The 22,190-nt window shown below is 42.2% G+C and overlaps 1 protein-coding gene and 1 long non-coding RNA gene across 4 annotated transcripts in view; one reads left to right on the top strand and one right to left on the bottom strand.

Annotated features, from left to right (window-relative positions):
- The window catches only part of LOC118529721 (cyclin-dependent kinase inhibitor 2A-like), a 27,429-nt gene extending 9,415 nt beyond the window's left edge, over nt 1-18,014 (top strand). For 2 of the 3 annotated variants that reach the window (XM_036082663.2, XM_036082662.2), the window contains exons 2-3: nt 15,283-15,590; nt 17,782-18,014. In XM_036082663.2, the coding sequence (XP_035938556.1) occupies nt 15,286-15,590; nt 17,782-17,803 (327 nt within the window). In that variant the 5' untranslated portion in view covers nt 15,283-15,285 and the 3' untranslated portion in view covers nt 17,804-18,014. Of the gene's footprint in view, nt 1-11,858; nt 12,019-15,282; nt 15,591-17,781 lie in introns of those variants that run through there. The other variant, XM_036082661.2, reaches the window with a different exon arrangement.
- The window catches only part of LOC144380007 (uncharacterized), a 27,918-nt gene extending 5,728 nt beyond the window's left edge, over nt 1-22,190 (bottom strand). Inside the window, exon 1 of the long non-coding RNA XR_013443665.1 lies at nt 22,068-22,190. This is a non-coding gene — a long non-coding RNA (uncharacterized LOC144380007). The remainder of the gene's footprint in view (nt 1-22,067) is intronic.

Here is a 22,190-nt window from a genome sequence, read left to right as displayed (position 1 = left end):
CTGAAATTAGAATATCCTAAGTCACTGTTAAATCCAGTCAACCATGAACAGTCAATTCCCACCCCCAAGAGTGAAGACTTAAAAGAATATTATTTCTCTGTGAGTTTCAATTGTTCCTTTGCATTCTAGTAGCACATACATACATCAGCAGCATAAGCAAAAATAGAATAGTATATGTGTTCATGCTTAGCAATTAAGAGGGCAACATGTGTTTGAAAGGAGAAAATCTATTCCATGAGTGGGAAAAAGAGGGAGGTTGGGAATAGAGGTTTAAAGAAGGTAAACTTTATAATCCCTCAATTTTGCCTGTAGTTTCCCCATTGTACCTGATATATGACCTGCACACCAAGTAATGGTGGTGGGTGGCAAAGAATGCAGGGAAAACACTGAACACTCACTTGCTTCATTGTTACTTCCCATGATTTAATGAAGGTTTTTGTGCAAGTTCTTTTGTTTTAACACAGCCAACTTTATTACGAAGAAGGTCTGTTTTCAGGGGGTTAGAATTCAAAGAAGATAATCACACCTTTTGGGAGGGAGTTGGCTTGTTCAAACCACAGGTACCCACCAGAATGTATAGTAACAACAACAACAAAAATACCCCAGAGGAAATTGACTTTGATGGCCTAAATGAGTAACATGATAGTAAATGTCATATCTATTCTCCAAAAAAGGAAGTTCTATTTATTAAGAGCCTACTGTGTGCTTAGATTTTATATATCTGACATTCTTTATTCTTTATAATAACCTATGAGGTAAGCTTTATTTTCCCCACTTTTGAGAGGTGGGAAGATGGAGGCTCTTGATATAATGAGCAGTGGGTATTATATACAACTGATGAGTCACTGAACTCTACCTCTGAAAATACTAATACACTGTATGTTTATTAATTGAATTGAAATTTTAAAAAAGTTCCCATAACTATTAAAGCCCACAGAGCTAGTAAAGGAGGGATCGGGTCTATGAGGGTATAGAGACTGGGGCTGTCTCATTATCATGCTTCATTTGTGTCTCCTCCAAGACTGTTAAGGATATGGTTGACATTCTCACCAACCACATCTCTCCAAGTCAGAGTAAGTAGCTGTAGCCACAGAAAGATTATGGAGAGAGGATTGATTTCAAGACCTGCAACAAATATTTATTAACTGTGCAACCATGACAATGTACCACCCCTCCATTTTCTTATCTATGAATCAAGGGGGTAGCTTTTTGAAAAGCAAATTGCAATATGTGGCAGAGCCTTATACTTTTTGAAAAACTGCAATACTATTTATTGTAGCAATTAGAAACCCCTAAAATATCTGACAACAGGGGCATCACTAAGTAAACTATAACACTGTCTCAGTGGAATGTGTTGCAACTGTTAAAAGTGGTGTTTATAGGGCTGCCTGGGTGGCTCAGTCGGTTAAGCATCTGCCTTCGGCTCAGGTCATGATCCCAGGGTCCTGGGATCGAGCCCTGCATCGCTTCTCCCTCTCCCACTCCCCCTGCTTGTGTTCCCTCTCTCGCTCTCTCTCTGTCGAATAAATAAATAAATAAAAGTGGTGTTTATAAAGTGATATTTTAGAGAATTTAGGGAAATGTTTTAATGAGAAGTGAGAGGAAAAGCTTATTTCAGAATTGTACTGTATCTACAAGAACTAAGCAAGGAAAAAAAATATTTCAAAATGTTAACAGTCACTGCTTCTGTGCAGTGTAATTTTTCATTTTCTTTATGTATCTCATTTCTTAAAAAATGTTTACACATGTGAACTATAATCAGGAAAAAATTATTCAAAAATGATCGAGTTAAGTGACTTTGAAAGGACATGAAGATCCAAATTTCTGTCATTATGTGTATTATTAACCACCAGTACATCACTCAGAAACACAGTAGTTTCTGAAAGTGGAGATCCTGTCATCTTAGTCCAGGATTTGCCACCTGCTCACGGGCACAGTTCTCAATGAAAAGAAAGCATTGCTGAGTGTTGTCCACCATGTACTGTAAAATCAATCAACAGGGAGACACACCAGGGAGAGTGTTGACCTCTCAGATAGAACTGTTAACCTTGAGTTCGAACTCCCATCTCCTTGTGCATTGTTCCTTAAGCACTCTGGGCTTCTTTTCTGATCTATGAAGAAAGGATAATACTCTCTATCCCACAGGACAGCTGTGGGGTTAGAAATGATATAGGTAAAGCTGTTTAATGCTTGTCACATAGTTGGAGTTCAATAAATGGTAGCCATTATGATTTTCTTGGCAATTTTTTTTTAAGATTTTATTTATTTGACAGAGAGAGACACAGCGAGAGAAGGAACATAAGCAAAGGGAGTGGGAGAGGGAGAAGCAGACTTCCTGCCGAGCAGGAAGCCCAATGTGGGGCTGGATGCCAGGACCCTGGGATCATGACCTGAGCCGAAGGCAGACGCTTAACGACTGAGCCATCCAGGCACCCTAATTTTCTTGGCAATTTTGAATGAATTTCCTATTGTCTCTATTTCTGTCTGTCTCTCCTTTAATTATATACCTTATTACTTATTTTGTTCCTCAGGATGAGGCTAATTCTCAATATCTGTGCAAGTAAACAAATTATACACATACACACAAATACATACTACAGATAGATACTTAGATAGATGTACATGAACACACAAACTATGCTAATATTTTAGTTTTCTCAGCTGGCCAAATAGCGACAGATAGATATAAGTAATTCACCTCAGAAACTTCTCAATATGCAAAAGCAGACATTTACAAAACAGCTGAATTCTGGAATGATTGTTTTCATGACCTGCAAAGATTCCTCATTTCATAAGAACCCACTCTATTGATACTTTTAATAGTAAACTCCTTCATAGATTTAAAATAACATTTGTTTTGCACACAATTTAGAAAAGACATCTGCTATATAATATGTAATACATTTCTAAATTGTCCTCAGAATGATTTTGGGAAGATGATAGGTACTGCAGATTCTATGCTCAGTTAATACTTTGGAAACTAAAGTTGAAAAGTTGTGACCTACCTATAATTATGCATCATGTTTATAATAAGTCATTTTGAGTTTTATGATCCTTGCCAAAGTCCTGTCTGAGCAGGAAGAGAAAAATTATAGTAATTCTGAGTGAACGAAGATGTCATGGAGTCCCTAAAGAGTGCCTTACTTATAGCAAATATTCAATAATTGTGCTATATTGAATTTAATTAGAGAATATTACAAGAGAGAAGGAAACATCCTCCATCTTGCATTTTCCATAGAGCTAATCCGGGATCCTCTTTTCTCAGCAAACTTGTTGGAGGTCTGCTCTGTTTTCTCAGGGGTCTCCCTTTCATGTTAAAGGTACCTTTTCTTCTTGTGGAAAAATAAATAAAGGAAGACCTAGTCTTTCTTTGCCATTTTTCATGTAAGGAAGTCCTTGTTTCCCATTTAAAATACCCAGATTGGACACTGAAAACTTCAGAATTCTTACCCAAGGGCACTTCAAGAGGGGAACATGTTTCTTGGCTGAACAATAATATTTTGAGGCACAGTCATCAATATACTTGTTTTGTAAATGGGGATATTGAAGCCAGAATAATGTATGACCTGCTCAAGGTTATAGGCGGTAGAGCTAGACCTGCGGCTCTCTTTTCCTTACATTATTAACTTCTTCTATATTAAAGGGGTGCATGAAATTATTCTCTCATTGCCTTAGTCTTCAAATAATCCTGTTGCACCCAGCATTCAATCTTAGAGCCCATCTATTCAGACTTAACCCAGCTGTGTCCAGAAGCTCTTTCATGGAGAATACCTTGCTCTGATAAGCTATTTCCTAAGAACCTCTCCTTAATTATGGGATCCGCTCGAGAACCTGAAATACATCTTTTCCCTGCTAACACAGGTCTGAGGTGTCAGTTATCAGAATGCATTTTCCTTCTCCTATACTGTTAATGTAGACTCCCCTCAAGGGCTCATCCCATTTCAAAACCACCTTCCCCCTCCAGGGAAGCAAACATGTTGATGGTTGTTACCAATACACCCTCTTGACTAAGGACCCTTCTTTTTCTGTACCCATAGCTTAAAGCCAAGCACCTGACATACAGTATATGTCTTCAGTTACTCTTTGTCAAAGTTATGAATGATGGTTTTCAGAAAGGCAACTCTTACTTTTCTAATAAATGTATCATGTTCATTTAATTAATTAGAATAGCTAATATATGCACATAGTACAAAATTCAAACATTACAAGTTGCAGAATATGAAAAAGAAAGTCTCATGTCCATCCCAGTTCCTCATTTCCTTCCCCCACAGTTAATAGACTTTTCTGTATCTTTCCAGAGATATTCTACGTATATTTTATTTTTAACCTCAAACTATATTTTGAACAACTGTTTAGTAACAGTACTAATATTGGATATGGCAAAGAGATATATGTTTTTAAACACAGCTTTTGTGTGTGTTTCACTTGATATAATAACCTCATGAAGTAGAAAGAATAGAACAAGATAGATCTCACTTTAAAGATATGGACATTGAAGCTAAAAATAGTCTCAAAGGAGTTCATATTCAAAAAAGCAGTTCACTAGATACATCAGGACTGTCACTTGGTCCCAATTCAGAGCTACTTCTCCAAACCTTTTATTTTCCCAATAAAGTAATATTATCATATGATATGTTTGCACACAATGCATACCGTACCTTGCCAATCCTGCAATGCCTTGTCAGAACCAGAACCTAATTTCAAGATACTATCTTCTGAAATATCTTTTTATCTCTTTCTGGTGATGTGTTAAATTAATAGTCACATCTAGAATGACAATCTGAGCAGCCCTTCCCAGGCTCCTCTGACGTCTCTTTTTCCATTTTATTTTCCAACTTCTCGCCATACATCCCAGTGAATCACTTTCAGTGTTCCCAAACTTCCCCACCCTTTCCACCAAATTCTTTGATTTGTAGGGTTACTGGGGTAGCACCATTGCAAGGCTTTCTTTAAGTAAAATAGTCAGGTTCTCCTGAATGTCATGATCTCCACCCTCAGCTGGGTTCTCCAGGCTGATGAAATATTTCTCTAAGTCCTACTCAGCCCATCCCTCTCTCCTCATAACATATTCTAAATCTTCACCATTCTCACTTCCTTTTTTAAACATAATTTAAATTCCAGTTAGTTTACATACAGTGTAATATTAGTTGCAGGTGTACAATTTAGTGATTCACTAATATTAGTTTTGGGTGTACGTTTAGTGATTGTATGATTGCTTACATACAATACCTGGTGCTCATCACAAGTGCCCTCCTTAATCCCCATCACCCATTTCACCCCTCTCCCCAACCACCTCCCCCTGGTAACCATCAGTTTGTTCTCTATAGTTAAGAGTCTGTTTCTTGGTTTGACTCTCCTTTATTTCCCCTATGATCATTTGTTTTGTTTCTTAAATTCCACATATGAGTGAAATCATATGGTATTTGTCTTTCTCTGACCAACTTATTTCCCTTAGCATTATACTCTCAAATTCCATCCACCTCATTACAAATGGCAAGATTTCATTCTTTTTGATGGCTGAGTAATATTCCTGTGTATGTGTCTGTGTGTATGTATACCACATCTTTTTTATCCATTCATCAGTTGCTGGACACTTGGGCTCTTTCCATAATTGGCTATTCTAGATAATACTGCTGTAAACATGAGGGTGCATGTATCCCTTTGAATTAGTATTTTTGTGTTATTTGGGTAAATACCTAGTAGTACGATTGCTGGATCATAAGGTAATTCTTTTTTTCTTCTTTCTTTTTCTTTCTTTCTCTTTCTTTCTTTCTTTCTCTTTCTTTCTTTCTTTCTTTCTTTCTTTCTTTTTCTTCTTCTTCTTCTTCTTCTTCTTCTTCTTCTTCTTCTTCTTCTTCTTTTTTTTTTTTTTTTAAGAGAGGTGGGGAGGGGCAGAGGCAGACGGAGAGAGAGAATCTCAAAGGAGACTCTGGACCCCCATGCAGGGCTCAATCTCACAACACTGAGATCTGACCTGAGCTGAAATCAAGAGTCCGACATTTAACCAACTGAGCCACCCAGGCGCCCCAGGGTAGTTCTATTTTTAACTTTTTGAGGAACCTCCATACTGTTTTCCAGAGTGGCTGCACCAGTTTGCATTCCCACCAAGTGTGAGAGGGTTCCCCTTTCTCAACATCCTCACCAACACATGTTGTTTCTTGTTTAATTTTAGCCATTCTGGGGTGCCTGGGTGGCTCAGTCAGTTAAGAGTCTGCTTTCGGCTCAGGTCACGATCCTGGGGTCCTGGGATTGAGCCCTGCATCGGGCTCCCTGCTCAGCAGGGAGTCTGCTTCTCTCTCTTCCTCTGCTGCTCCCTTTTTTTCTGTCAAATAAATAAATAAAATCTTTAAAAAAAATTTTAGCCATTCCGACAGGTGTGAAATGATATCTCATTGTTGTTTTGATTTGCATTTCCCTGATGATGAGTGATGTTGAGCATCTTTTCATGTGTCTGTTGGCCATCTGGATGTCTTCTTTGGAGAAATGTCTATTCGTGTCTTCTGCCCATTTTTTAAGTGGATTATTTGTTTTTTGGGTATTGAGTTTGATAAGTTCTTTATATATTTTGGATATTAGCCCTTTATCAGACGTGCCATTCAGTCTCACTTCCTAACCCACCATCTTATCCTCACTGCAAACAAGCCAGCCTCTTCCTTCATGAGAGGAAGTGCTTTAACTTCCTCCCTGCCCTGACCTTTTCTCCTTTCTCAAATCTAGCTATATCTCCTGCATCCAAATTTATAACCACTCTCTGTGCCTTGTATTCCATTTTTTCCTGACTTTTTAGGAACCTCAGGTCCTAGAAATACCTTACCTTGCCTGGGTCCTCAACTTCCCTTTTTTTCTCTTCTAGCTTCCTTCTCTTGGCCTGGGACCTTTCCTTGTGTGTGCTCAGGCCTCCTCCACCCTTCCCTCTACCTCCCATCACCCGACATTGCTGTGAACCATCACAGCTAAGCTGGGAAAAAATAGTCCACATAGTGTCCCCACTTCCTTGCCATCCCATACACGCCTGCTTTTCCTTCTGACCATCTGAGCAGCCCTTCCCAGGCTCCTCTGAAGGCTCTTTTCCAGGAGTTTATTTCTCCAGCTTATTACCATACATCCCAGTGAATGATTTTCAGTGGTCCCAAACTTCTATGCCTTTTCACCTGCTCTCACCTCTGCTTGGAACATCTTTCTCCTCCTTTTATGTCTTTATACTCCTACACCTCTCTCCAAGGCTCGGGTCAGTTTTCAGCATCTGTGCAGCCTCTGCTGGAGCCACCAGAAGTTTGGTTCCCTTTTCATTTTCTTGTGTCATCCTCTGCTTCCATTTGCTCTTCAACACACATTACATGTAATGCCAGTTTAACACCTACAACAACTCTTTGAGGCAAGTACTATTATTATCTCATGTATACAGATGGGAAAACAAACCTAGATGCAGTAAGTAACTTTGTTCAAAGTTATAGAGCATTAAGTGAAAAGTACAGCTTTGAACTCAGGCAGTCTTACTCTAGAACCCACATGTTTAACACCCCACCACCACGCTCCACCCTTAGCCTCTGAGTTTGTCGAATGAATGAAGGAGTGTTAGTCTTTTTCTTAAAAAATGGATCAAAATTGAAACAAGTTTAAATTTCATAGCATAGATTTTCAAAACTGCCAAGGCAGCACAAACCTAAATAAGGCCATGACATTCTCAAGGAAGAAGAAAATTAAGTTGGGGAATGATAATAACAATATGTAACAAAGTTTAGGATTCAGAAAGCTCTTTGGCTTCATCATCTTATTTAATCAACCTGAGAAATATATTATGATTCCATTTTACACATGGGCAATCTGAGGCTAGAATAACCAGCACCAGGATCCTGGGCTTTATATTCTATTTCTTCTTGGTACTGGCCCTAAGGTCTGATCTGATATAGAAGAGTAAATTCGAGTATGGTAGCTTCTTTAAAAGAAAAACTAGGAAAGTTTTACACTATTATTAACTACTTATTTACACAAGATTTCTAATAGAGTATGGGATCAATTTCTAGACTTGAGGGGCCACACCCAAGGATGCCATAATCTTTTGCAAGCTCTACTGCAAAAGTGCCAGAGCTAGGATATACCTGTCTAAAACCTGTTCTTGGAAAAAGTCAACCTCCATGTCTGTATATAATTCATCCAGAGGTGGTTTTTATACGGTTCCCTCACGCATTTCCTTCAACAGTAGTCCAATATATTGCATAAGAGTTTAAAGAGCTCTTGAGTAGGAATCCGTAGTTGGTTTTAGAAGAATTTCTAAATTCCCTAAAAGTTATATTCAGAAATACATGTGCAAATAGGGGTCCCTGGGTGGCTCAGTCAGTTAAGCATCTGACTCTTGATTTCAGCTCAAATCATGATCTCAGGGTCATGAGATCAACCCCCCCCCCCTCCCCAGCTCAGCAAGGAGTCTGCTTGAGATTCTCTCTCTCTCCCTCTCCCTGTGCTCCTCCCCACCCCTCGCTTACCTGTGCGGGAGCGAGCTCTTTCTCTCTAAAATAAATATATAAATCTTTTTTAAAAATATATATGCAAATGAGCACACTAGTTTAAAAAATTATCGCATACTTTATTTTTGGGGGAGAGGGTCTACAGCTTTCAACAGATTATCAAAGCCCTACTCCCCCTGCTCCAAGATTAAGAGCCATTATTTTAGTGATGGAAGCTAATTTTGATACTGGTCTAAAACCAAGACACATTATAAAGAAACTCTGTTCCCTCCTTCCCAATACCACAACCACTATTTTCCCCTTCCCTATCATACCATACCTACATTAAAGAATTTTATGTTCTCGGGCGCCTGGGTGGCTCAGTTGGTTAAGCGACTGCCTTCGGCTCAGGTCATGATCCTGTAGTCCCGGGATCGAGTCCCGCATCAGGCTCACTGCTCTGCAGGGAGTCTGCTCCTCCCTCTGACCCTCCTCCCTCTCATGCTCTCTGTCTCTCATTCTCTCTCTCTCAAATAAATAAATAAAATCTTTAAAAAATAAAATAAAAAAAAAAGAATTTTATGTTCTCAACCACAGTTTGAATTTTCCACACCACTGTTGCCCAGATAATAGAGAGGTGCCTGGAAGAAAATATAGAAAGCACAGCAATTCATTTTTTAGAACAGATTTTACATCCCATAAGAGTTTTAACTGGCATCATTTTAGTTTTTTTTTTTTTAATTTTAAGTAATCTCTAAGCCCAATGTGGGGCTCAAACTCATGACCCAGAGATCAACACTCACATGCTCTACATGCCCTTAACTGGCATCATTTTATTTTTTTTAAGATTTTATTTATTTATTTGAAAGGGAGAGAGAGCATGAGCAAGCAGGGTGAGGGGCAGAGGGAGAGGCAGACTCCCCGCTGAACAGGCAGACTCCTTGCTGAGCAGGGAGCCCAACTGGACTGGACTTGGGGTTCAATCCCAGGAGCCTGGGGATCATGACCTGAGCTGAAGGCAGACACTTAACTGACTGAGCCACCCAGGTGCCCCAACTGGCATCATTTTAAAACTACATGTTTTCCCTGAACTAACAGCAACTGAAAGTATTTTGGGGGCTTGAAGAGAAGTCAACTAGGGATTGAAACGTAACTTTTGAGTAGAGCTGTGTTATCTAGTAGGCAGATGAAACATGTGCTATTAAGGCATTAGCAAAGCCTGAGCGATCCATTTTTTGAAAATAATACATATTTTAAAATATATTAGCCACAGGAAAAAAGTAATAACCACAGGTAAAATTAGAACCATGCTGGATTTTCTTTTGCTTGTTATACTCTTAGTTCTGTTTAACTTTTCATTAAATATGAGGGAGGTGGAGGGTGTCCTTTATCTTTTCAGTGATTAAGGTCTTCTTGGCCTTCCCTTTCATATAATATTCATAATTCTATCCAAAGCCTTTTATTCTCTGTGACTCACAGCAAGATTGTAAGAGAATCCTCAAAATAGAAAATTTAAGAGCTAAGGTATTAATTAGCTTAAGATGAGCCACACTGTTCTAAATGAACTTATGTTCATCAATTCATTTAAAACTCACAACAGCCCTATGAAGTAGGGACCACTCTTAGCCTCCCATTTTATAACTAAGATAATTGTGAGGCTTTTTCAGGAGGAAGAAGAGATGTGGGGGACGGGAGAGGAGCAGGAGTCTCTCCATCCAGGAGAGCGCTGTTCTGCCGTCTTCCCGAGGAGGCGCCCTTCATTCTTTTTTTTTTTTTTTTTTAAAGATTTTATTTATTTATTTGAGAGAGAGAATGAGAGACAGAGAGCATGAGAGGGGTTAGGGCCAGAGGGAGAAGCAGACCCCCTGCCGAGCAGGGAGCCCGATGCGGGACTCGATCCAGGGACTCGATCCAGGGACTCCAGGATCATGACCTGAGCCGAAGGCAGTCGCTTTACCAACTGAGCCACCCAGGCGCCCTGAGGCGCCCTTCATTCTGAACTCGCTGTGAATGTGATAGACTCTGAATCACTAAGCAACTCTGTTTCTAGAGCTCTGAGCACTTTTTTTCTGGTCTAGGAGTAATTATTTATTTTTTTAAAGATTTTATTTATTTGACAGAGGGAGACACAGCGAGAGAGGGAACACAAGCAGGGGGAGTGGGAGAGGGAGAAGCAGGCCTCCCGTGGAGCAGGGAGCCCGATGAGGAGCTCGATCCCATGACGCCGGGATCATGACCTGAGCCACCCAGGCACCCCTAGGAGTAATTATTTATTAAGAGCAAAGTCTATCAGCCCAATGACTCCCTCGCCAGTTTCCTATCTGCTTGTTGGCAGAAATCTCCATCATCCCTGTTAAATAGACCTCATCTTCTCGGAGCCAGCCCTTATCAGAGCGCTAGTACCAGGCATTGCACAAGTTTGGGAAACCTCCGCCCTCGTCATCCATTTTACAGGTGGGGTGTGTGTGTGTGTGTGTGTGTGTGTGTGTGTGTGTGTGTGTGGACAGACTGCTGGCGGGTGGGCAGACTCTCCAAAATTAATGGTGTGTGTGTGTGTGTGTGTGTGGACAGGCTGCTGGCGGGTGGGCAGACTCTCCAAAATTAATGGTGTGTGTGTGTGTGTGTGTGTGTGTGTGTGTGTGTGTGTGTGTGGACAGGCTGCTGGCGGGTGGGCAGACTCTCCAAAATTAATGTTTGAGCAAGGATTTCTGGCATGGTGGACCCAGCACGCGAACCCAGGTGTTGAATGGTGGAAGGGGGAGAGTTATCTAAAAGTAGGGAAGCCTCGTAGTGGCACCGGTGACACCGATCCTCGTCAGGGCTCTGACTGCGAGGAAGAGTTAGCTGTTTCTTCTGATTAAAAGAGGAAGCAATACTTTGCCTACGACATCAAACACCCTGGTTCGAAATTGGCGGTTAGGAATCCTGTGTGGCTTTCAAATGCGAGGGGTTGTACCAGAGAGGCAGGAAACAGGAGAGCAAAGTCGCTTCAACCGAGTGAACTCGCTCTGAGACCGCGAGCGTCTCCGTTGGGGGCGGGGGGAGCGCAGCGCCGGGAGGAGGGCGGAGGGAGCGGGGAGCGGCGGCTGCGGAGGGGCTCAGGGCTCCCTCCCTGCCACGGCTTCGTCAGACTCCCCACGCCAGCCCCCCGGGCGAGCCGCGGAACCGTGACAGCAGAGGCCCCGCGTGGGGCGACTTCAGGGGGTGTCACGTTCACAGCGAGTTCAGAGCGAAGGGCGCCTCCTCGGGAATACAGCAGAACGGCGCTCTCCTGGATGGAAAGACTCCTGCAGGAGGAGTCGAGGGGCAGAGTCGGGGGGTGGCTTCCGCCGGCCCCGGAGGAGGAGAGAGGAGGGGCGGGCTGGTCACGAGAGGCTGGGGCGGGCCACTGGCGCCCGACCTCGGCGGAGGGAGGGAGGGAGCCAGGGGGCAAGCGCTGGGGAGCAGCATGGAGCCCTCCGCAGACAGGCTGGCCACCGCAGCCGCCCAGGGCCGGGCCGACGAGGTGCGGGCGCTGCTCGCGGCTGGGGTGCCGCCCAACGCGCGGAACCGCCAAGGTCGGAGCCCGATTCAGGTGGGTGAGCCGGCCTGCCGCGGGAGGAGGGGGTGGCGGGCGACTTTGGAGCACAAGCTTTGTAAGGGAGTCGGAACCAGGCCAGCGTTTCGATTCTCGGTAAAGGGGAGACTTCTTGGCGAGTTCTCAGGTGGAGTTTGGAGCCGAGACCTCCCCGTGTCCACGTCGTGGGGGCTTAGGAAGCCACGAGGAATGAGGAGCCACGTGGGGTGCAGATCCTTAGAGTGGTGTGGAGATGGGGGGGGTGAACCTATTCGTGTTCATACAGTTCGAGGTATGTTCTTTATCTGATACACGGTTGCGAAAGTTTGAGGTAAAAAGCAAGATTTTAAAGAAATGGAAGGTTTGTTGGGTCCACTAGCCCGGAACTCAGATCCCCGAAGGGAGCTGATCATCTTCTCTTCTGGGGGGGGGGGGATTGCAGTGAAAACCTTCTGCTGTGTAAATTGAATAAATATCAGTTGAAATTATTCAGAAGCAACTATATATTGTGTTTATTTTTACTTTAACCAAGTAAAGAAAATATATGCGTGTTCTAAGAATTTAGGTAATACAGACATATGAAGAAAAACATTAGTGTGATCTTGCCTGAAATAATGTCGTCAATTTAGTCACCATTTTGAAGGTATCTCTTATAATTTTTGTTATTTTTAACTTGCTTGCTATAGATTAACTTATTTGGGACTTATTATTCCTCACTGTTCAAAAATGTCGTTTCTCCCCTCCTCACTCCAGTTGTGTGTAGGGGTGGGGGGGGGGAGTGTTCGGCATTTGTGGTTGTTTGCCTTCACTAACTTCCTAAATCCAGGCTAAAAAAAACGATTTCTTCCTGGCAGTCACCACCCTAGTTTTATTCCCAATGTCCACAGTGATTTCTGATTCTGAAAAATAAAATCTATGTGAAACAAAAGCTTACTGCACAAATTCCAGCATAACAAGACAAAGGAAATAATTGTACCTGCCATTTCACAGATTTCACAAGTCAGTCTTCCTTTCCTGAAACTATGCTACATAGGATAAATTTTATACACTTTAAAATACAGATATAAAAATAAAACCAAAATGCCTTAAAACTTGAGATTATTTGGGATTTGAAGTGCAAAGAGATTTTGAGAGGAGAGAGGCTGTGTGATGGTAGAAGAAAAGCATGAGTCCTTTAAAAAGAATGCATGCATGATTCCTAATTTCTCTAAAATTTTGCTCGGAGACTGTGAGTTTGACCTTGAAGTTCTGGAATATGTTAGAAGAGGCTTTATTTGTTTAAATACAAAAAGAAAAAAGAAAATTGGATAATTAGTTTTAACCATTTTTTTTAATAGGGAAGATAAGAACATAGAGAAAGGGGGGCATGATTTTGGTTTAGAATCCTAACCAAACTTGTGTTTAATATAAAACTAGTTTATAGAAAATTTTAATTAAAGATAATGTCTTATCAAATGGATTTAAGCACTCTACAAATATTCATTTAATTGATTTTTTCTTTTTGCTTTGGATTGCTATTTAGATTTAAATATTTAAATGTTAGGTTTCCTTCCATACTTTAATACTGCAAAATGTAATGAAAACCTTTAAAATCAGTTAAATGATGAAGTACTTCATTGGATAAACACAATGTTTCATCTATTATATTTTCACCTGTATTATATATATATATATATGTGGAAGGTGACTTCTTCTAAGAACAGGTTTTAGACATGTGTTTTCTAGCTCTGGCACTTGCAGTAGAGCTCCCAAAAGATTATGGTATCCTTGGGTGTGGCCCCTTTGTTCTAGAAATTGACACCATAATCTGTTAGAAGTCTTGCATAATTAAGTAAAGGTGTGAGAGCTTTCCCAGTTTTTCTTTTAAAACAGTGAATTGTTCTAATCCACTGCAATAGTTTTTATTTTTGTAGCTGTAATTTGGTTCACTGATATTGTCTCTCTCTTTTTGAAAATTAAATCAGTTTCACTTTTTCCAGACAAGAATCAACCACTATAGTATAACTTATGTTTCCTTGGTTTTGAGAAATTAAAAAATGCATCTTCAATACAGAATGAAATGAAAAATAAGGAATTTCTCTTTATACAGTCACTGTTGTCTAGCTAATATAATCAAATAATGGTTACCCTAAAAAGGAATTGTCTGCCTTCACTATCCACCATGCAACACTCAAATTTTAAGGTTGCTGTAATTGTGGATACTATTTAAAGATTCCTCTTTGGTAATGACTTTGTTTCAAAGATGATTTATGAACCAAATGAGGGGAGCACCTCCTGTTTAATGAACTCTCAGAGTGTAAACTTGGGAAGTTTCTTAGTTTCCTATTTCTACTGTAACAAATTACCACAACTTTCATGTCTCAAACCAACCTAAATTTATTATCTTGTAGTTCTGGAGGTCAACAGTCTAAAATGGATCCACAGGGCTGCATTTCTTTTGGAAGTTTTAGAGGAGAATCTGTTTCTCTGTCTTTTCCAACTTCTAATGGCCATCAGCATTCCTTGGCTCATGGCCCCTGCATCTTCTCTCTGACCTCCATTCTTAGATCTTTCCTCTGTAACCTTCTTATAAGGAAACCTGTGATTACATTGGACTCCTCCTGACAATTCCCGTTAATCTCCCTCAAAATACTTAATTTAATTACATCTGCCAAATCTCTTCTCCCATGTAAGGTATTATATTCACAGGTTTTAAGTGTGAGGTAGTAGACATCTTTGGGAGCATTATTTAGCTTACCACAAGAAGGAATTTAGGGGCTGGTTAGACAAAGCTCATTTTATACTTAAAGAAAGTGAATTTTAACATTCTGGGAGGCTAAGTGTAGAATAAAAGTTTTACAAAAATTAAAGGTTTGCTGTTTTCATTTTCACTTTTTAATAATTACCTCGTCCTGGGCTTGGATATACAGAAGAAAACCATACAAAATCTCTGGGCCTTACATAATTTTGCATCAAAATGAGGGGGGAAATACAGGAGGTTAGGCTGTAGTTCAAGCCATTTTGTCCCTCACCCTTTTGCTATTGTCTGTGCCTCTGGCAGTGTTCTGTGTGTGGCTGGAACTCAGCAAAAGTTTGGAGAATATAATGGAATTCAGTGTGTACAGAAAAATGAAATGAGTAGGAGAACTGGCTAAGGGAGTTGGTAACTGAAAACAAATAGAGAGTAACTAGACACCTGTGGCTTGCACCGGCATCTGCACGGGGTGGGGGCTTCACAAATAGTTTCTTTAGTCTTGCCCCTGCCACCCGTCCCTGCCCTGACCACTCTGCTCTCTCCGGCAGGTCATGATGATGGGCAGCACCCGCGTGGCCGAGCTGCTGCTGTGCCACGGCGCGGAGCCCAACTGCGCCGACCCTACCACCCTCACCCGACCTGTGCACGACGCGGCCCGGGAGGGCTTCCTGGACACGCTCGTGCTGCTGCACCGAGCCGGCGCGCGGCTGGACGTGCGCGATGCCTGGGGCCGCCTGCCCGTGGACCTGGCTGAGGAGCGGGGCCACCGCGCTGTCGCCGGGTACCTGCGCGCAGCTGCGGGGGGCACCGAAGGTGGTAGCCACGCCCTTACGGAAGTTGCGGAAGGTCCCGGCAGGTGAGGTGGCAGATTTAAGAGTTGAAACTCAAGATAGCTTCTGCAGCCCAGGGCACTCCTTTTTTTCAGAAGAGAACGCTGGCTCCAGGGGAGCAGGGTCTTGGGTCTTGCCTCAGCTCTCGCACTGCCACCCTGTAGGACAACCCCACTGTCCCAATCGCACTACCTCGCTCGGGCTGCGGACAGGAAATAGCCTAGATGGATTTCCACACATTAAAGCCCATCCCACAAACCGTACCCCTATTCCCGCAAACACTCACCCTCCCCAGAGCTCAAGCCCTAGACTATGGAACAGCGACGACTCTGGAGGCTAGAGGTCTAGTGGCCCCTCTTCCTCCAAACTAGCTGGCAGCAGCATCCATTCAGCTACCCTCAGTTTCCGTATTAGCATACATAGGTAGCTGGACCAACCCTGCTATTTCCAAAAGCATTTCAGCGTGGCATCGTCTGGAAGAAATCTGTCACCCCCAACTCTACGGCAAATTTTGACTAAATCCGACCCTCTGCTCTATGCGGTGTTGTTTTCCAGAGCTGCCGAAGGGAGAGAGATCTCTCCAACGCTGGCAGTCTGCACCCAGGGATTTGCTACACTCTCTGAGAAACAGAGACCCTCTCTTAAGCTTTTTCTTCTCTGCGAGAGAGATCGCTGAGAGAGGGAAGATGGCCATGTGATCCTCCTTGCCTTCTCCTTCTACAACCACAAAGCCTTCTTCTCTTGCGGTCCCCTTTCTCCACTTCCACTCCTGCCTGCCTGAAGTACCAACTTTACTGATTTTTTCTGAAGGGAGAACCATATATATATATGAAATTAACACGAATATTTCAGGTAAACCATAACTTCGAAGATACTAAGATCTATCCCATTTTGGCTCAGAATTGGGGCACTAGACCCTCTAGGATTTAATGGGGCCTGAGAGGACAGAGGGGAGAGGCTTGCTCTGAGCCCTAGACCAGAGATGCAGCGAGTTTTGAGCCTTCGGCGTGGGAAGTCCGAAGAATCTCCTTTAGCCTGCCCACCCTCTCTCTCCACCAACTGAAGTTCGCATCCGGACACAGCGCAGGGCGAGGGACCAATCATAGGGCCGGTTGCGCGGCGCAAGAACCGGGAGGAGCTGAAGAGAAGGATTCGGTGCCTGAATCCGGCAACCAGCAAATAAATAGAGTAACGCTTTATAAGCAAAACTACGAGATTTGACCCAAGCACACAAGTCCGTCCACTCCTTTCTTCCTCCCCTCCATCCCTCCCTCCTTCTTTCCCTTTATCCTCCTACATAATCAGCTCCATTTTAGATGGGACTTAAAGTGAATGAGACAAAACAGGAGTCCTGCCCTCATAGAGCTTACATTCTGGGAAACAGACTTTAAGCAATAAACAACGTATTTTCAGACAGTTTGTGAAACCATTGTGAAGGATAAGAGTGAAGTCTGAATGGGAAGGGGGTTTTAGGGTGGTCAGAGAGCCTGACTGATGAAAAGAGATTAGCTACTGGAGGCAGAAGCACTCTGTACACTTTGTACAAGTGCAAAGACAGTGGCGGTTTAGGACAGAAAGGCCGGCTGGAGCGCGCACACGGCGAGATCACTCGAGAGGACGGTCAAAGAAAGGATGCTAGGTCGAAACGTGGATTTTGTTCGAGAAACTTTAGAAAGCCATTAGCGGGTTTGGGAGAGGGAGCCTGGGGAGAAAGACGACAGGACTGGAACCGAATGTCCCTATACTGCCCAGCCGCTCTGGCGCCTCAGGTGCCCTCAGCTTACGCGTGTCGCCAAGTCGCTCTGCGTCAGGTGCAAGAGACCCCTACGGATACGCGAAGAGCCTGGCGCTGTGTGTGGCATGCCCTCAGCACGCATTATATACCCGGGCTTTCCTGTTGCAAGCCCGCCGGCGGCATGGCCGCGCCCTCCCTGCCCTCGCCTGGCGGGCCTGGAGCTCGGCGAGCCCGAGCAGCCAGCCGCGTAGTGCAGGCGGTATCTGCGGGGCTGGGGAGTCGGGCTGCTGACAGGGTCCAGCCTTCACGGACAGACCCTGTGCGGAGGGGTGGGGATATTGATAAGGGGCCAGCGAAGCCGTCTGAGAACGTTGCTCATACGTGTCTGAATACCGGGTGGGAGACTATGAGGGGAAGGAGGGATGGGTCGCACACCCTTCATTTCTAGTTTCTAATGTGTTTTTTCTTTCTGCCCTCTGCAGACAGCCCGGACTTAAAGAATGATTGAGATCTAAAGACACCTCAAAATGGTTTGATCTTCAGTCAACAAAAGAGTAACCCCACCCCACCCAACTCTTGCCTGCCTTCTTAGTTGCCATTTATCAAATAGCGCTTTTTAACACTGTAGACTGCTTCTCCTTCCCCTAGATTTCCATTTGTATTTTCATTTATACATTGTTATAAAAGGTAAAAAAATTAAAAAAAACCAACAAAACACTGTTTCTGCCTTTTTATTATTGGGTTGGAGTTTTCTGGAACTTTAGGCCTATGTGGGCACTTCCTCTTTCCAGCCTCGCACCCCCCAGGGTGCTGTTGTTGTTACAGACATTTAATGAACTAAGGATACGAAACTTAAATGGGTTACATGGCCTTTCCTGTGTCATACGGCCATCAAGCGGTAGTGCCAGGGTTCACTTAAAAAAAAAAAAAAGTGTTTTTTTGTTTACTCATTTGTTCAGTCAACATTTATTGAGCACCTATTATGGCACCTTGCCAGGGGGAGGGAGGAGAAAGACATCAACTAATGAAGACACAAACACATGACTAGAAATTTTAACACCAATTTCATTGACTAGAAGGTAGTATTTTTTCCAAAAGATAAATGCATGCCACAGTAAGAGTACACAGCATGGATTGTAAGACTTCTGGATTTCAGATGATAAAATGTCAAGACCTGCGTCTTCAGATGGATGAAATGGGGTAAACAAGTGGTGAAGAGAAACTCCATGGAGACCTCAGATTGACAGACTCACGCTTGGCCTTCCATTACGTATCTGGCAGCAGGAGCTGAGCCTCTCAAGGTTTAGGATATTTTCCCCTAACCTCTGCATGACAGAGCCAGCAGAGCATGGTCCACAACCACAGAGCCAGCCTGGGGGTTCCTGACAGAGCTGCCCCCCAACTACACCCCACCCAGCCTTCTGAAACTCCCCCACAGTGGCTCCAGAGGGCTGTGAAGTAGCTACTGACCACCACCTGAACCAAAAGCAGCTCCAGCTTCTCTACCACAGCAGGGGGAGAAACATGGCTCCAACCTCAGCTGACACACAGAGGCCATGCTGCCTCCTCTGCAGTATGGGTACCATACCTTCATGACTTTTTTTTTGAGGTGCAATTCATACAACATAAAATTAACAATTTTGAACTGTACAATTTGTTGGCATTTAATAAACTCACAATGTTGTGCAGCCATCACCATTTATTTAGTTCCAAAACATTTCGATCACCTCCAAAGGAGACCCTACACCTATTAAGCATACCCATTAAATCCTCCCTGTCCCCAGGCCCTGGCCACCACTAATCTTCTTTTGTCTCTATGGATTTACCTATTCTGGACATTTCATGTAAGTGGAAGCATACAATATGTTGCCTTTTGTGTCCGGCTTCTTTCATTTAGCTTAATGTGTTTGCTGTTCATCCATGTTGTAGCATGTACCAGGACTTCATTCCTTTTTATCGCTGAGTAGTATTCCATTACTTACTCCATCTCATAATGAATATTTGGGTTGTTTCCACCTTTTAGGTATTGTGACCAGGGCTATATTCGTATACAAGCATTGGTTTGAATACTTTTCAATTCTTTGGGGTATATACCTAGGAGTGGAATGGCTGGGTCATGTAATAGTACTCTGCTTAACTTTTTGAGGAACTGTCAAACTGTTTTCCACAGTAGCTGTACCAATAAATATTCCCACAACAATATACAAGGGTTCCAATATCTCCACATCCTCAATAACACTTGTTATTTTCTGGGTTGTTTTTTTTTTTTTTTTTTAGAAGCTATCCTAGTGGGTATAAAGTAGTATCTAATTGTGGGTTTGATTTGCATTTTCTTAATGACTACAGATGTTGAGCATCTTTTTGTGTGTTTATTGGTCATTCACGTATTTTCTTAGGAGAAATGTCTATTCAAGTCCTTTGCCCATTTTTAAATTGAGTTGTTTTTCTTTTTGTTGTTAAGTTGTAAGAGTTCTTTGTATATTATGGATATTAGACCTTTATCAAACATATGATTTATAAATATTTTCTCTCATTCTATGTGCTGTCATTTCACTTTCTTGATGGTGTCCTTTGATGCACAAAAGACTTTAATTTTGATTGAGTTTGTTTTTCCCTATTGTATAAGGTAGGACTCTAACTTCATTCTTTTTCATGTGGATATCCAATTGTCCTAGCACCATTTGTTAAAGAGGCTATGCTTTGCCAATGAATCATCTAGGATCCTTGTCAAAAATCAATTGACTATAGAGGTACTGGTTTATTTCTAGACTCTCAGTTCTATTCCATGAAATATATGTCTGTCTTTACATCAGTTCTACACTATTTGATTACTGTAGCTTTGTAGTATGTTTTGGAAAATGAGAACTGTGAGTACTCCAACTTTGTTCTTTTTCAAAATTATTTTAATCTGTTTTAAGCTTTTATCTGGGGTCGCTTGCAGTTCCATATGCATTTATGGATTAGCTTTCCCATTTCTACCAAAAAAAAAAGACCACTGGGATTTTCATGGGGACTGCATTGTATATGTAGATCATTTTGGGTCCTACTGCCACCTTGACAATATTAAGTCTTCCAATTCATGAACACAGGATGTCTTTCCATTCATTTAGTTTTTAATTCCAGCAATGTTTCATGTTTTCAGTGCACAAGTATTGCACGTATTTGGTTAAATTTATTCCTATTTTATTCTGTTTGATGCTACTAAAAACTGAATTGCTTTCTTATTTTTTTTTTTTTTGGACTGTTCATTGTTAATGTATAGAAATACAACTGATTTTGAAGTGTTGGTCTTTTATCCTGCAGCTTCACTAAAATTGTTTATTAACCCTAATTGTTTTTTAGTGGATTCTTTAGGATTTTCTACATATAAGATCATGATATCTGCAGAGAAGGATAGTTTTATTATTTCTTTCTAATATGGATGTCTCATTTCTTTTTTTCTTGCCTAATTTCTCAGGTTAAAACTTTCAGGACAATGTTGCTTGTAAAACTTTGAATAGAAGAAACAAAAGCAGGCATTCTTTTCTTGTGCCTGATATTAGCAGGAAATCTCTATCTTTCACCACTGATTATGATGTTAGCCTATGGTTTTTTCAAAAGTGACCTTAATCAGATTGAAGAAGTTCTGTTCATTCCTACTTTGATTTTTTTTTTTTAATCATGAAAGAGTGTTGGATTTTCTCAAATTCTTTTTCTGCATTGACATGATGGTATGTTTTTTCCTTCATTCTATTAATATATTACATTGATTGACTTTTATATGTCAAACCCCTTGCATTCCTGAGATAAATTTCACTTGATAATGGTGTGTAATTATTTTAACATTCTGTTGGGTTTGGTTTGCAAAGACTTTGTTGAGGATTTTTTTTTCATCTATATTCACAAGGGTATTGGTCTGTAGTTTTCTTTTCTTATAATGTCTTTGCCTGGTTTTTTATCAGGGTAATGTTGGCCCCATCAAATGAGTTAGGAAGTGTTCAATATTCTATTTCTTAGGAGAGCCAGAGAAGGACTGGTGTTAATTTTCTTTAAACATTTGATACAAGTCACTAGTGAAGCCATCTGGTCCTGGACTTTTCTTTGTCAGGAGGTTTTTGACGACTGATTTAATCTCTACTTGTTATAAGTCTGTTCACATTTCCTTTTTTTTTTTTTTCTTGAGTCAGTTTTGCTAGTTTGTATGTTTCTAAGGAATTTGTCTATTTTATTTAGGTTTGTTAGCATACATTGTTCATAGTTTTCTCTTACGATCCCTTTTATTCCTTTAAGGTTGCTAGTGATGTCCCCATTATGCTGTGTTTAAGTCATCTTTTTCTTGATCAAGAGTTCACTTGGTTGCTGTAAACCTGTGACTACTTTCCAGAGTTCCCACAAAGTCAATTCCGACGCTAATCTTTTTGGTGTTTCTGTTTAGGGATGGGCTCTTGGAGCTTCCAACCCTGCTATTGGCACTGATGTCACTTCTGTTTTTTGTTTTCTATTAGAGTATAATGGCCAACTGCCTCTGATGCACCAAGTTCCTTCCCCCATACATCCCGCCTGACTGGGATTCAGTGCCCCACTACTGGCCTTCCCACCATCTGGGTATCTGTCCCCCACCATTTCTCTGAATGTATCTAGCTCTGATACTAAGCTATGTCCCTTCAAATGTTTTCCACCTTCCCTCCTCCTCCTCCCGCTCCTCCGGTTTGTAGGAGCTCGCTCTTCTTTGCTCAACTCTCCTGAGCGCGCGCACCCCCTCCCCCTCGCCCCGGAGTCACTCTCCTACCCTTGGCCAGCAGGCTCCGCTGTGGCGTGGGCGCCTCCGGAACAGCACTGGCGCCTACTCGGAAGCCCCGGGGCCTCAGGCCAGGCGGCGCTTCCCTCCGAGGCCCGACGCTGCCCGGAGCTC

This window comes from Halichoerus grypus, chromosome 14 (assembly GCF_964656455.1).
Source record: "Halichoerus grypus chromosome 14, mHalGry1.hap1.1, whole genome shotgun sequence".
Taxonomy (NCBI): domain Eukaryota; kingdom Metazoa; phylum Chordata; class Mammalia; order Carnivora; family Phocidae; genus Halichoerus; species Halichoerus grypus.
Note: the sequence above shows the minus strand (reverse complement) of the source record. Positions and strands in the feature narration are given on the sequence as shown.